A 15,750-nucleotide genomic window follows, 5' to 3' on the forward strand; every position below is an offset into this window, starting at 1 on the left:
TTCTCTTTCTATATTTGTGTTGTTTCATACTTCAGTGTAAGAGAGCAGATATTGTTGGGCTCACCCAATGAGGAATCATAGTTCCCATACTTTAAAACAATAAAGTATTTTTTCTTGTCCAAAGTTGGACAAATACGCAAGTGTGCAGATTCTCTAAATTGAATACATGTGGAGAGGATAATTGATCTTGTGACCTTAATGTGACATGAATAAATATGTTTTCTGAACAATGCCATTTAATATCATGCAATTTTCTTTTCTTTTTAATGTCAAATACAAAACAAACAACTTAGTAAAAATGAGTTTATTTTTCATTATTAATCATATGTGAATATGCTTGATTAAATAAACCAGACATTTGTTTTTTTAAAGACAACATAATAAACATATAAGCCAAATACAACTCTAGAAGGAAACTAGGGACTCTAGGGGCACCACCTCACGCCTCATTGGGTTGTGGCTGTACATACTGAGTGCTCAGCACCCTGTTTCAAATAAAAACACAATCTGCACTCGGTAAAACTTAATAAAAACCACTTGTGTAAAATACTGGAATATGAAAAACAAATGTGTATTTTTTAGTAAATAAGGTAATCCATGCAATCAGAGTGATGGTCACACTGGCAGTGTGGTGAGAGGCCCCTGGCCTGGCACCGACAGCACTGCCGTGAGGGCATCAGAGCTTATTCCTGCCTTGGCTTTCCCTCTGATACCCAACAACATGTTGCATCATGGCAGCATTTCGCCTGGTTTACTGTAAGACTGGCCTCAAACGTTAGCTGGGAAACCCCTGCCAGCAGAATGGAAAAGTGTTTTGCTCCTGCTTGTTTTGTGATTGAGAGGTCTGTTTAAATTACAGGGTGAGAGAATGGCCCGTTGGCTAACCTCAACACATTACCTCGTTGAGATTGTCGATGGCTAAGATCTCCTACAAGTGTTGTGTGAGAGGAAAAGAGTGGTGTAGGAGGACAGAGAAAGTAGAGCGGGTAGGAAATAAAATGGGGTAGTTTGACATGGCAGTGGAAGTTTTAGTTTATGTGAAGAGCATGAAATGATGGATTGAAAGTATTTGCCATAATCCAAAGGAAGCATTTTTTGTGATTGGTGTGTTAGAATGTGGCATGAAGGCTGTCTGAATTTGTGGTTGGAAATAAGATTTGATCCAAACCAACATTTTCATGGCATGATCGTGCGTCTCTTTCTGTGGTAGAGACAGAATGGAACATTACGTCTGGGATGTTTATGCTTATCTGCCACATTACTGGTTAATTATGATAGGATAAATGATGAGAGAGTAAGGTCAGGACAAAATGACAATCAATGCACAATTCACAATACCAAACATTTCTTATGTAATGCAAAAGGTTTATGTGTAGGATTCTGACACTGAAATATGTGAAAATCACCTTAATCACATTCTTGCACTTCTGACAGTAAAACAACGACAACCATCACTTACAAGTGTTTCCCTCTGACAGTCATCTCACAAAACATGTTTGTGTTTGAAGTGTGTTTGAAGTGGTGTGTAAGGAAGTCATTTTAAATCACTTTAACTTTTTGGTCAGGGTCTTTTTGAGGGTGGGTCTCTTCTGGTCCTGGGTGGTGTCCTGGTGAGGGTGTGGCTGTGGAGGCTGGGGGTCGTGGAGCTTCTTGAGGCTGAGGGTCTCCTGGTCTTTGGTCTCACGTTTGGCCAGGCGTAGCAGACGCTTCATGTTCTTCACCTTGTCCCGCAGGTGGTTGTTGGCCTTCTCCAGGAAACGCACCTTTTGGGACAGAGTTTTCACTCGCTCTTCCTCCTCAAACAAGGCCTTCTGCACAGTCGAACACAGCAGCTGGAAGGGAGAAGACAGGAAGTAGTAAGTGAATTCACAGGAAGTGAGATCATTTTTAAGTGGGAAATTTCATTTCAACATTTTGATACATTCCATTAGTCAAGAATTTGCTATAATTATTTTTTATTTTGATTATCTATCAAATCTGATGGGAGTCAGTCTATCAAAGGGAGTCCGATGGCTAAGCGGTTAGGGAATCGGACTAGTAATCTGAAGGTTGCCAGATCGATTCCCGGCCGTGGAAAATGACGTTGTGTCCTTGGGCAAGGCACTTCACCCTACTTGCCTCGGGGTGAATGTCCCTGTACTTACTGTAAGTCGCTCTGGATAAGAGCGTCTGCTAAATATAAATGTAAATCTTTGGGGTGCCAAAGAAAACATAACTACCTCCATAATATTGTATCTTAATAAGAAAGTACAGCAGACTGCACAGAAGTGTCCATTGAATGGGTAATCACAGCACTGTAAGGTTAACAAAAAATCTACCAGAAACGACTACTTTTCTTTGGCGTGAAACCATTCTGGCAGACTGACTTATACATATCTAAAGACATTTTACAGAATTAAGAACATATCCTACAGGAGTTTTCATTCCATGGAATCACACGTCCAAAAGCTTGGTCTAATGGCTTCTGGAATGTGGTGTTCCATGGCCAGACCAGCAATGCTGAAGTATGTCTCATATGTCTCTCACTATATTCCAATGCTTAAGACTGAGCAAGCCGCAAGTGGATAGATTATTTTTTTTCTCTAGTGGCAAGCTTGCCTGTGGTCTGAGGAATAAAGAAAAAGCGAAGAGGGGAAAACAACATTAATTTAGAAAGAAACTTCTGATAAAATTGTTTTTCTCCCAAAGGAGGAAACTAAGGACATGGAAAAATTAAGTAGCTGATAAACACTTTCTAGACAGCAGCCTGTACCTAGACCTGATCTAAGAGCTGAAGCAAAGTAGGTGTCAGGTAACTCTGTGGCCAGTGTAGCTTTCCAAACCAACTTGCAGCACTAAAACAATTGCATGAGTTAAAGCAAGTCCTTACTGCATGAACAGCCATAACACAGGATACTGTGATACACAGTAACAAAAGGCTTTAGAAGTCATGAGAAGGAGAACTCCATTCTAAATTGACAACAGATGAGACTGAACCTATATCTCTCCTAAAGCATGGGGTTTGCCCCCAGATCCTAATACTTCCACAAGGACGGTTAATAAGCAGTCAAGTAAATCCACTGTAATGGGATAGCACTACCGTATGTACTGTAGCACTGTGTGTACTGTACTAAGGAAAAGTGGCAAATGTGCTGGCCACTGCAAGTGCTGTATGCCATCGTTGGTTAGCACATCAGTCTGTCAACCGACGGGACTGAGTTGTGCTACAAAGACTGCAGAGGTCAGGAAGGTAATGCTAGACAGTGAATTCCAAGAAACCTAAGCCGAGACTGAGTTCAAATGAACCTGTGTTTTGACAGGGTATGTATTTCACATAGACCAAAGCTACTCTCAGTTGAAGCTTAGTCTAACCCTTTATCTGACTGACATTGTTTTGGTGGATTTCATGGCTCTGCACAACAAACACCATTGTGGACACATACCTGGTTAACTACCCTTGAAAATGTCTGAATCTTGAGATAGATCGGACTCGCTACCTGCAGATGCAGTATACACCTCCTATAACTATCTGTGATGGAATGTCCCAGCAATACAGAAAGCGATAGAGAATCACATTTGAAAAATGACCAAATAATTATAAAACTATAATGCCAGTAATGCCAAGGCAACATGGCGGCAGACACAACTATTAAAGCATGCCCCTTGTAATTCCTGCATAGTCCCAGCTCCAGATTAACAGTGACGTAACATGGCAATTTGACGAAGCTATGATTCCCAGCCTCGGGGTGACATTTTCCCAAATGAGAAGAAGGATGCATTGAAACTTCTTGAGAGGAAACAGATGGGTGTCTCAGTTGACTGAATCCTTCTGGGCATTAGAGGAACTCTGCATTAACCAAGCAAACCAACTGCAGTCATTTGTAGGGTACGCGAGGAATAATTTCATGTGTTTCACATGTCAAGACTAAAGTCTGTCACTCTTCAGTTATTCTGGTCTGTGTGCATGATGACAGCACATGGCTGCTTTGTGCCATGTCCAGCCAGTGGGCCCAATCATTGTTTGCTGTTATTACTTAATAGGAGTATAATCATAGCAAAGAAATGACTTCATTGACTTGGCTTTACGTCTTGATTACAGATCTGAGTTTGGAGCTGGTCATTAGACCTTGAAACATAAACTTGTTCTTTTTCCTTCAATTAGACCGAGAGACAGCTTTTTTGTGTCGTCAGCACATGATTGAAAACAGAGAACACCGAAGCAATTCACCAGTTCTATGAAATAGCACAGAAACATGGCAATGGAAAATGTGTTTCTTGTATAAAGGGACTGGGGAGAACTTTGAGACAACACCACTAGCGCACACTGACACAGAGACTCACATGTAAACTTTGTTGCGGTTAAGAAGAAATGCACAGTGGGGAAGATTTTGTTTTCAATAGGCGAAGAAATATAATTGTTTTTGGTAAATATTTGGAATCACCCATGTGTATTTAATCCAAACCACTTGAACTACTTTTAGATATTGTCTTAAAACTTAAACTCTACAAGCTTCTCCCATGTGTATTTGATCCAAACCACTTGAACTACTTTTAGATATTGTCTTAAAACGTAAACACTACAAGCTTCTCCTTTAGTTGTACAGTATACAACTTCCTATAAACATCCTATAACAGTTGCTTCCCCTTCTGTTCTCTGCACCGTGTTGTCTTTCTCAAGAGGGATTGACTTGCGATGGTTCTGAGGGCTCACCCGGCTGTCTTCCTGAGCTTCCCACTCTGGAGTGTATGTGTGGACTTGGGTGCCAGACGTGCAGTTGGAGAACTGAAAGAGGCTGGCGAACATGCGGTTGTTCTCCGGAGTGTCAGGAAAGATTGGGTCCTGGAAGTTCACGCCATGAGGGATGATGCTGTAGTTCTCATCCATCCTGGAGGAGAAAAGAATAGGGTATTAAAGGAGATGGCAGTTACTGACATTTGAAAAAAGAAAAAAGCATACTAGAGAAAGTGAGAATTAGATAGAGAAACAGAGAGAAGTGGATATTCACACATTATTATTACAGGACCGTATCTGTCCTCAGGCACATGATATTCCTACATCTCCTGCCTTTAAACTGGGGCAAGAAGAGGAGAAAACAACACACTTTCTAAAACTTCTGAAAAACATCCCCAATTTCTACAATGTTATTTTTGGCTAGCCTCCAAAGCCTGCTTGAGGAAAATTACACTTTTTACTCACATTCATGTTTGTCTTGCTAAATAGCAGCGAATATGGACTTACAACTTTAAAGTCAATCATCAGACCCAATGAAAGTGATTTAAGGAAGGAAAACAAAAATTGTTCCATTGATTGTTTCCTAAAACATGAGAATGGGAACCAGACCCATTATTAACTTGAGTGACATACTTGTAAAGGAAAGAACTTGAGAAAACTAGAAGAAACTGTGTTTATCTGACATACAAATAGATTTTGTGTTTTTTTAGTCTGTGCTGTTATTCACAATCCAACAGTATGTGCATCTGGTCTCCATTGTGTCTCCCTTCAGAGATATCAAAAGCTTGATTATTATTTCAACGGCCATCAAAACTGATGATGGCAACACAGTGCACATGTAGGCTATATGTTTACACATTAGGGTGAGAAGTTTGCTTGTTAGACTGTGTCAGCATCTATCTGGTGTGTGTGTTTGTGCATATGTTGACATGTTATGTCTGACCCCAAACAGCAGAGGTTCAAGGATACTGTTGATGGACTACAGCAGCTCTTGTGTAAGCAGAGACACAAGGGGGTCAATGCTGGGGACAGAGACAGAGGATTCAAAGAATGAATACCCTCTCATGTTTAACTGTGCCTAATTGGAGCCAAATGGCTTCACATGCATCTAACTCGCAGACCATAACACGCTCACACAAACCCACAAAGAATCCTGTGTGAGTGTATTGTGTGTACAATGCATGTTTGTATGGTTGGTGTGCTAAGTGTATTAATATGGATCATTCATTTCCATTGTTTCTGCCATTTTATTGTGCTGCATACTAGAAGCTGTGCTATATATGTGTCTTCCAAAGCAACCTGATGGATATATGGCCAAAGCACCAGACAATTAGTCCCTGCTGCACTAAAGCCCAACATATAAACCAATCAAATACTTCCAGATGACATAATAACATCAACATGTGCTAGTAACCATGGCTAAATTGCATGTTTCCACTGGTTTTAATTCTTTCCCAGCTCCCACAAATTCCATTTCACTTAGCAGACACATAATTGTGTCTGAACCACTTGAAGTGCACACTCTCAGAATCTTTTGCCTCTGTGCTGTCCTGCCTAGCCCAAAGTCTGTATGTTGTCTCTGTACCAGTTCGACCATGAAGTCACTAAACTTGGCTCTTAAATGCAGCTGTGTACTATGGTTTACACAAACTCGCCTACTATCTGTAAGATTGTAGTCAGGGATTATTCGGTGTTTGTCAAATGTAATGGCCTCTAGAGAGATTACACCACACTCTCAGACTCCTTTCCATGTCTCAAGTCAAATTCTCCAAACTCTCTCACCCCTGCTCTAGAAAACCCCTTTGGTTGTCTCCAGTTGTAACCTTGTTTGGTCAAGAGCATGTTGCTTTAATTCATGTTTCCATGCAGCCTTTCTTCTATTTTGTTGGATTTTTCGTGATGGTTTGACTGGTGAAATTTGCCCCTGCCAAAATGGAACCAGCTGGCTGGTTGGTTCATGGTTCAGCCACATACCAAACAATCATTGAAGGAGGTAAACTGGAGAGAACCGCTGGGATATGCAACATACCTGAGCCAAACACTGGGCATAAAAATTGTTTAAAAAAGCCTGCTGAGTGATACCCAAATCTACACATTCCCAAATGCTGAACGAGGCCGTGAGACGAAAAAGGTCATCATAGACATTTCAATTCCTTGTACCAAGAAATCTCATATGTTACTGTAACTGTCAGAATGAACAGCTCCAAACCAAACCGTCTTTAACAGAGACGGCAAACAGTCTTGTTGCTTGCAAAGCTCCCGTCCAGCTCCACTGCACGGTGATTTATGAACTGAACTTTTGGAGACACCCTTGAGAGAAACAAATGGCTGCCATGACCCCTTAACTACATCTGCCAAGACGAAAGCAAAAAGATAAACTCTGAAGTCTTCACCAATGCATGAACCGTAAAACAGCACAGCTAGAACCGTGGTTCAATCTGCTTCACACACACATACAATCACCCAAAATAATAATCCTTTCCATCACTTTGCTTGGCAGTCTGCCGTTCTGGTCGTGAGTTTTGTGCTAGCTAGCATGTGGCACAGACAGGCGGACCTCTGAAGCACACTATATTCGGGGTCCTGTGGGAGATCCCTCATTGCATTTTCCCCTACGTTAAACCTCCCTTCGTCCTGTCCTGGGCACCAGTTTTGTGATTGATTGGGAGAGGCTGTTTCTGTTTCAGACAATGTTGTTAAGGGGGACTATTACAGGAAATGGGAGCCCACTTGAGACCCTGATGAAAACTTTTCAGCACTTGGTTGCTGATTCAGCGCTTAAGAGCCTTCAGTGTTGCAGAACTCTAAGAACAATACATGCTTGAACGGGAGACTGTTCTCTGTTCGAAGATTCGAGTAGAGTTGAACTTTACATCTCTTGGTCTAAAAGGCTTAAGACAATGATTTCCACCCAGACAACATCTAGCCACTCTCAGTCTCTGCCTTCTCAGAGGAAATTGCCATGACATGCATCAGTGCCAGGCAATGGTTTACCAACTTTCTTCTTTCACTTGAGTGAACGTAAACAACATCACATTACATTTAACTGTTTCGGTCTGTTTCATTTGAGTCTTAATTACCAGCTTAATCTTTGTAAGCAGCTAAATTGGGCTGTTCTTGGCCTGTGGCAGGTTGTTTATAATGATAGATCCGTAGCTGGGGTTAATGTTGGCATGTTTGTAGACGGATGATGATGATGGAGGATCAGGAATGGGCCCCTGCCTCAGGCTGTTCTACAGTAGACACCGGTTACATCATCCGGTTACATCTAACTGTGGAGAACCGATTCTTCCCAAACTGCTTGTGTGCAGAATAACTCATCACGCAAGCACAGTCATCAGATCAATACAATTGTGCGTGTCTTTATAAACACATTGATAAGAATGATTGTTATTGGAATAGGATCTCCATGGGGTGTCGCTTACCATTTCACTTTAAGGTGGACTGCCTTGGAAAGACACCCACTTTGATTGGCTGCACGCTTACCCATGATAGGTGCTGAAAACATGAGGATTGTGCCAGCTGCAGCTAAACCTGTTGGCACAAGTCTCATATATTTTCTGTAACTCAGTTAGGGTGTCTCTATGTTGGGAAAACAGTCTGTCCCACTGTTGGAGCGGTGATAACACACTGAGTGTAAACTCACAGCTCTGATGGTCTGAAATCTAGCCTTGAGCTGCTTGGGAACACTCAGCTATTAAAATGAGAGGGAATGTGTTCTTTTCTCGTCCTATAGCCTCTCTTAGGTAGGAGTCCCACACATTATGAGTAATAGTGAATGGAACCATTCGGTGTTGATGATAGTTGGAAGATTAAGGCATTACATCAGTGAGAAGCACAGATGTGTTGGGTATCAGATACGGCCTTGATGTGGAATCAAATAAAGCATTTCAGGAGCTTGTCTTTCTCTCCATCTGGTATGCTATGCATACTAAGCCTGTGACAGGTGTTGGGTGGTAATCAATGCAGTGTATCTAGGAATCTATGCAGGGTGGGTCTTGTTGCAGTTATCCAATATCACAGGACCCTAATCCACTTGCTCCAGTCAGTGGCTGTTCCTCTCACTCCTCTGAGCCCTCTGAGATGGGAGACAGGTGTCTGAGGAGGCAAGGGGTGAGTTGCATATATTCAGCTCTGCCTTTGTTAGTCAGTGGTTGTAGGGGTCGAGAAATATGTACTGTAAAGATAGACAGATGGCTGTACGCGATTGTACCCCCCCCCGCCCCACACACACACACACACACGCTCGCATACACGTACACACACACATTACTTAAACTTAAAATACTTCTTTGACCACTCTTTTGACCAACAATCAATGTGACCCTTGGCTTTTTATGAACAGACCATTAGTGTTCAAATACTGTCGTTTTCATCATATAGGCTATTCATTGCTATTTTGATTTCTGAAGAATAAACCCCGAATGTCCCGGTTTCTCACCTAAGGAAAAAGTAGTAGGAGTTGTTCTCTGTTACGCTGTACGAGTAGCAGGGGAAGTATCCCAATCCGGTCACATTGAACCTGGAACCAGCGGGAACCTCCAGCATGCTTCCCCACGCCTGGTCGCACTGCAGCTCTATTTCCGCTGAAAAGAAGAGGTCCGTATCGTACTGCCATGGTAGATAGTTATATACACTGTACGAGTCCTTATGCAGCGCGAGCACCTTAGCGAAAACTATTATCTCCGCGAGCTCTGCGCGGCAAGCCTCAGTCTGCGGTCTCCAATCGTGGGGCAACTGGCATCCCCACACTCCGCTTATCCAAGTCGCCAGAAATAATGCCCGAAATAATTCCATGGCAAGCGATTGTGTTTACCAAACGTAGCCACTATAAAACGCAATTAAATCAAGTCAAAGCTGACCACGATAAATATATTCTCATCTATCTGTGATCGAACTCTATTCCATAGGCTTGTGCGCAAATGCGCGTCACCAAAATGTGGACAGTAAGCACAATTAGAGTCCTTAGGGAATACAACTGCGTGGATGTGACTGACAAATACCGAAAACTAAACCAGTACAGGGGTTCATTAAGTTAGAACAAATGTGTTCAGCTGTGTTTCGCAGCCTCTACCTCTGAGCTCTAACACTGTGCTCTAATATTACGCGCTCTCCCGGATCCCTCAGTCACAGTGGGCAGACACAATGAACCCCTAGGCTGTTCACGTGTGACACATAGCCGACTATTAGAAATATGATTATTTTAAGCTTAACTGCAACTTCTTTTGCGTATATTTATAAATGTTCTATTCAGCCTAAGATCTCAGCTACATGTATTAGGCTACATCCAGGAGTGTTTCTAAGCATTGGCAACCTAGGCGGTCGCCCACCCTCCATGGCGCCTCCAAATACAAATATTTTGGGAGAAAATCAATCTACCTGTAATGATTATATTTGTAATGATTATATAAAAAAGAAAAACAAACGCATTGCACTGTTATTGTGTTGTCACACGTTGATTACAAGGTTGTTACACTGTTTTGTTGTTATTTACACTGTTGTTATACTGTTGTCACACAGTTTTAATGTTGTTATTAAACTGTTGTTACACTGTTGTTACACATTTATTAGGTTGTTATTACAATTTTGTTAAACGTATTATACTATCATTACACTGTGATTACACAATGGTTACACTGTTGGGCAAAGAGAGTAGATTCTGGTATCGGTACTTAACCATTACTTTAACTTGCGTGAAAAGTACTTCAACTTTGACCTGTCTTTTTAAACATGAGTATTGGTACTTCTATTTGTGTGAAGGATTTGTGTACTTTTGTCATCTCTGGTTGTGCGTGATGGTTGCGTGATAGCCAGGAAATTAAAAAAGGAGTGCAATGACAATAATAATATAGCTCATGCCACCAAATATGGATGAAAAATGAATGAAAATGAAAATAGAAAGTACAGATATTTGTGAAAGTAAAAGGTTTTTAGAAAAATAAACAATGAAGTACTGATACCAGTAAACAACAACAGTGTAATAACAACATAATAACGGTGTGACAACCATGTAACAACAGTGTAACAACAGTGTAACAACAGTGTAACAACAGCGTAACAACAGTGTAATTACAGTGCAGTCACTGTGTAATGATAGTGTAATAACAGCATAATAACACTATAACAACTGTGTAATCACAGTGTGATACCAACATAATAACAGTAATGACAGTACAACAACGGTGCAGAGATGTCAAAAGTACACACATCCTTCACTCAAGTAGAAGTACAGATACTCATGTTTAAAAACACTCTGGCAAAAGACAAAGTAGGCTACTGACTACACTTTTCTACAATTTTCAGTCAAGTTAAAGTAAAGAAGTATGGGGTCTGACATAGGTATCGCTATGAAACATGCACAGCATGAAAATCAGCACACTGATCATAGGGGGTTGAGGGGCGGGTGGAGGGGCGAGTGGAGGGGCGGGTGGAGGGGGGGGGGGGGGGGTGGGCCTGGACATGTATTTTTTCGCGGGGCCCGGGATTCCGAGCTACTTCTAATACCCATTCAAAAGCCAAGTCTATGAACACAGAAGTAGGTCTACATGGGTGTGGAGGAGGTGGGGAATGGACGGTTCAAATGAAAATGGATTATTGCTTCAGTAGGATTGGTAGACCTTTAACGCCCTCTAGTGGATAGCGTGGTGATTAAAGGACTACTCTGCAGCCTCTCTTTACCGCTGGCCATACCTATTATTTCGGAAACAGCAGCGGTCTACGTGCTGCACCACAACACTAACAACTATATGGCATGCCGTCCCGCATTCTCCCATCAGAACCACTGGACTGACTCATGCAGATATGAATTGTGGGAAAGATTTCATCCGACATCACAGCGGTTTCTTTACTGTTGACATTGTGTGCTTTTCATTCTCCAGACTGCTGTCTCGCTCCCGCTCCCCTCTCTCTCCCAGCGCCTTGTGTCCCAGTCCTGGATTTCTTCCATCTCCCCGATTACTAGAGCTTTGCCTCTCCCACGGTATAGCTGACAAGCTCCCATACCTCCTACAGTTTGAACATTGCACAGCGATAAAAAAAGAAAAAAGTCTTACCACTAGAATACGCATTTAGCCTAATGCATTATTTAAACAAACAAATTATGAGAACTTTTCATGCAATACATACTATAATGGGATACAGTTGACTGCAGTTGCCAGGGCCGGCCCAAGGCATAAGCGAACTATGCGGCTACTTAGGGCCCCTGTGGCTACCAGAGGTCTCCCAAGAGCAAATTAAATTACAGTTTAATGTATTATGTAAATATATGTATATTGTTATAATATATATGTTTTTAATCGGCAACGATAAGCGACGCCGAGGGGCCCCCAAATCAATTTTGCTTAAGGCCCCATAAAGGCTTGGGCCGGCCCTGGCAGTTGCGTCTATGTTTCATCCCAAACTAAGACTATTTTTGAACGCATGAATCTAAGAAGTCTTGATGTTCTAATGTGTAAAATAACACCATGAGGGGGCAGCCAAGTAAAGAAAAAAGTCACAGAAGTCACAGATTATTTTAATATATTTTTTTTTTTTAACTTTTACAAAAGGGTTACCTTGCTATAATTCATGATTAGAACATATATTAGATTTAGCATCACTGTTAATGTTTTGTTAGATGCATTGCAAAATGTTATAAAATATTAAACGTTTTTTTTGCAATAGCATGGCTCATGAAGTAATGTACCTATGTGATCACATTTACTGGTTGTGAAGTGATACATTTAACAATGGATGTAAAAGGTGTTTAGCACCATTCTTTCAAAGCACCAAAGTGTATGCATGCATGTATGCATGTAAGCAGACGTAAACTTTAATCTAAAACCAGTGACGCATGGACCTTTAGGTTAGCGAAGGAAGTAAACACAAACAATTTAATAAATGTAAGTTTTTTGACAGAGTAGAGAAACAAATAGAATACCATTTCAAAATACCTTCCATTCTCAGAAAACCCATTAAAAAGTTTGTCTCAGTGACACATGAGATGAAGATCAAAGTTAATTATTTTGTCTTGAGTCTTAATATCTGTATTTTACATGACCCATCCTTTTCCCACACATCTGGCTTCTTCAGAACCGAAGACTTGATGTGTCATGATAATGCCATGTCCCCAAGGCTACATCCCTGAACCTTCCTCCAGCACAGTTTCACCACCAGGGCTCTGGTGGCGACACACAGAAAACAATACATTTCAGCATGCCATATGGACTAGGATTGCCTGGTATTACTGCCTGGAAAACACATTTCCTCCTACCTCCGCAACTCCATTTAGCTGCACCTGGGAACTGTCCTCCTGTGGATGACAAAAAAAAGTCCACAAAAGTCAAAACATTACAAAGAGTTTCATAAGTGGAGTGATAATACTCCGTATCCCAATGGTACAGTGTAATCGTGACCCTTTGACCAGCCAGACGCATTCTAAGGTCAGTAATTAGATCTTTTGAGCAGATGCACAAAGTAACAAAGTCCATGTTAATGTCCTGACCTGGCGTTGTCTGAGGGCCTTATACTCATATGTCAGGACTCTGGTGCCCCATGGGGTTAAGGTTACCCTAACCCTATAGCTTAGGCAGATTACATTACATACTTTTGTTCATAGCACAGAATAGCAGGATGACACAGTAGTCCTGTCTTTGCCTTTACTTGTTATAGTTTCTCAACTATGACTAACAAATCAAAGTAAAAACATTTAGTTTAGTTGTTGGTTGCATGCAAAATTCACACAAACTGCTTATGGAAACAGGCTGACGCGTTGGTGTTCTATTCATTCTTTTACAGGAAAATTGCTTATGCTCAGATATCACAATATATGTTTTTTTCCAGATTGACATCCATCAAGATTCGAATGAAAGTATCTCTCCAGAAGGATGAGGTTCCAGCTGCGGCTGGATCCTGGCTGAGTCAGATCCTGGCTGCATCCCTCAGACGTGGCTCCACAGCGCTGTGTGTGTCAGGGGGAACTTACGTAGTCAGAATTGGCCTCCAGCAGCTCCTCCACCTCACTGTCCTCCATGCTGCAGCCTGCGTGGAAGCACTCTGCAGACCTCTTCTCTCTGGGTGGTCGGAGGAAGGCGACCGCTGTCGATTTCCTCAGCAGGGCTGCGAAACATGGAAGCACTGTAGCGTGACGTGAGCTTGAAATGCGAATAACTGATAAGGGACAGCTGATAGCTCCCCGGTCGCTCCTGTGGCCTCCTGCCTGGAGGGTGAGAGGTGCAGGGTCAACAGGAATGACTTACCTGCCTCACAGATGTAGGTCATCATGAACAGCGCAGCCAGCAGTGTCACAGTCATGTCGACACGCAGTCCCATCCCTTCTCATGCACACCAGTGTTGTGCCCCTAAAAGCCCTAGCACTTTGTATGCTACCTTAGAAAAACACCACGCCCCTCTTGCCATCTCTAGCATTGTCAATGCAGCGAGTGTGTGTGTGTGTGTATGTGTGTGTGTGTGGGTGAGTATGTGTGCAATCTACTCTTTACAGATGGAATTTGGCCAAGGACGGGGCTCTAATTACCTAGCTGTGTCCTCCATTCCCCTGGTAGATGAGGCATGAACAGCTTAGTATTCATGTCAAATAAACTGTAAGTATAGGACAAGACGAAGATGAAATCTGAATTATGCTGCCACCAGACAAACCGACAAGCAGATGTCCCTCTCAGTCATGCAAACAGTTTAACACACAGGAGACACAAAGATAAACCAAGTAAATAGTTAGTTAAACGAGGCCATTATCGTCAAGTCAGATGTAGATACTATAGGATGCTTGGATCATAGATAAAGTATATCCGATACTGTTAGAGGGGCACACATCCGGAGCCACAGCTGCAGGATGGTGAAGAGTTGATGACAGCTTTCACACACCATATGGATGTTTTATGAAGATTTACTGCATGTTGACATTCAGTTTGCCAACTATTCACATCAGGCTGACTAAAGGCTACACTAACTATTTGGTTCCTGTTTACCGGAGCACAACAAATTGGATCCTGAAGATTTTTGGAGAGGAGGCCAACAGAGAAGTTATCCAGTAATTTGAGGATAAAGTGCCTGTGATGCAGTGTGAAGTGATCCAGTGATTTGAGGATGAAGTGCCTGTGATGCAGGGTGTAGTGTTTCCCATAATTAAGGGGCCAAAGAAGTTAGTGAGGGCACTGAGCAATGTGTCTACCACCGCCCTGCCACACTTGGCACTTACCTCTACTTTGGTCCTCTGTCTGAATTTGGAACATGCCAATACTTATCTCTATATTCCACAGTCATCATGTCATTAGCTCTCTGTTAAATGGCCCACAGCCACCCCCTAGAGACTGTATGCTTTGGAACATTTTCAAAAGCAGAACACATAGTTGAATACCGTTGAATAATAGACCGTATACCATTAAACTTGCCGGAGGGTTTTTGTCAGAGGTCATGAAGAGGTTATGAGATTAGCTCCAAATCTCTGTCCTCCAAGCTTCAGTGTGTGTTTACCTGCCCTGGTGTCAACTGACCACATCTCCAGCCGGCTACCTGTTTCTGAGTGTTACTCTCTCTGGTTTGTAACATTCCATTGGAAGTAGCACATTGAGTCCCCTATGTTCTTTGTGGTTGTTTGGCACTGGAGATTCCTTCCTGGCTCTGCCTAAATGGATCCAATAGAGAGGCCTTAACTTGATATGCCGTGGCAAACTCACTGGTGCATGCTGATGGATGGAACGGTGTTTCTAGAACCTTTAGCCACTGTGCTTAAAGGAGACCCGGGAACAAGCACCTCATCAATCTCATGAACATCATTTATTAATTGAAAAGGAAGATGTTACCAGACCAAATGAAAGCACATAGCAGTCAAATGAAGTTAGGTAGTTAGTGTTAGGTATTTATTTAATTTCTTGGGAAGACACAACACAACTTCAGTTCTGTATTCACTTTTGTTTTAATTGAAATTAGATATACAACTTCTATACATACAAACATACATATAAACCTATGTTAATCAAAACAATCATTGTGTCATTGTAAAAGCCATTTAGATAACCCAAATCACTTAATATTATTTTCGT

The 15,750-nt window shown here is 41.9% G+C and overlaps 1 protein-coding gene across 1 annotated transcript; it reads right to left on the bottom strand.

The window, feature by feature from the left end:
- Positions 1-295: 295 nt before the first annotated feature.
- Positions 296-9,931, bottom strand: ccdc3b (coiled-coil domain containing 3b). Its single transcript, XM_047025699.1, has 3 exons — positions 9,153-9,931; positions 4,691-4,865; positions 296-1,832 (listed from the first exon to the last, which is right to left on the bottom strand). Exons 1-3 carry the CDS (start codon positions 9,506-9,508, stop codon positions 1,545-1,547), a joined length of 819 nt encoding a protein of 272 aa, XP_046881655.1. The 5' UTR covers positions 9,509-9,931; the 3' UTR covers positions 296-1,544.
- Between the last annotated feature and the right edge of the window lie 5,819 nt (positions 9,932-15,750).

This window comes from Hypomesus transpacificus, chromosome 9 (assembly GCF_021917145.1).
Source record: "Hypomesus transpacificus isolate Combined female chromosome 9, fHypTra1, whole genome shotgun sequence".
In the NCBI taxonomy this organism is placed as follows: Eukaryota; Metazoa; Chordata; class Actinopteri; order Osmeriformes; family Osmeridae; genus Hypomesus; species Hypomesus transpacificus.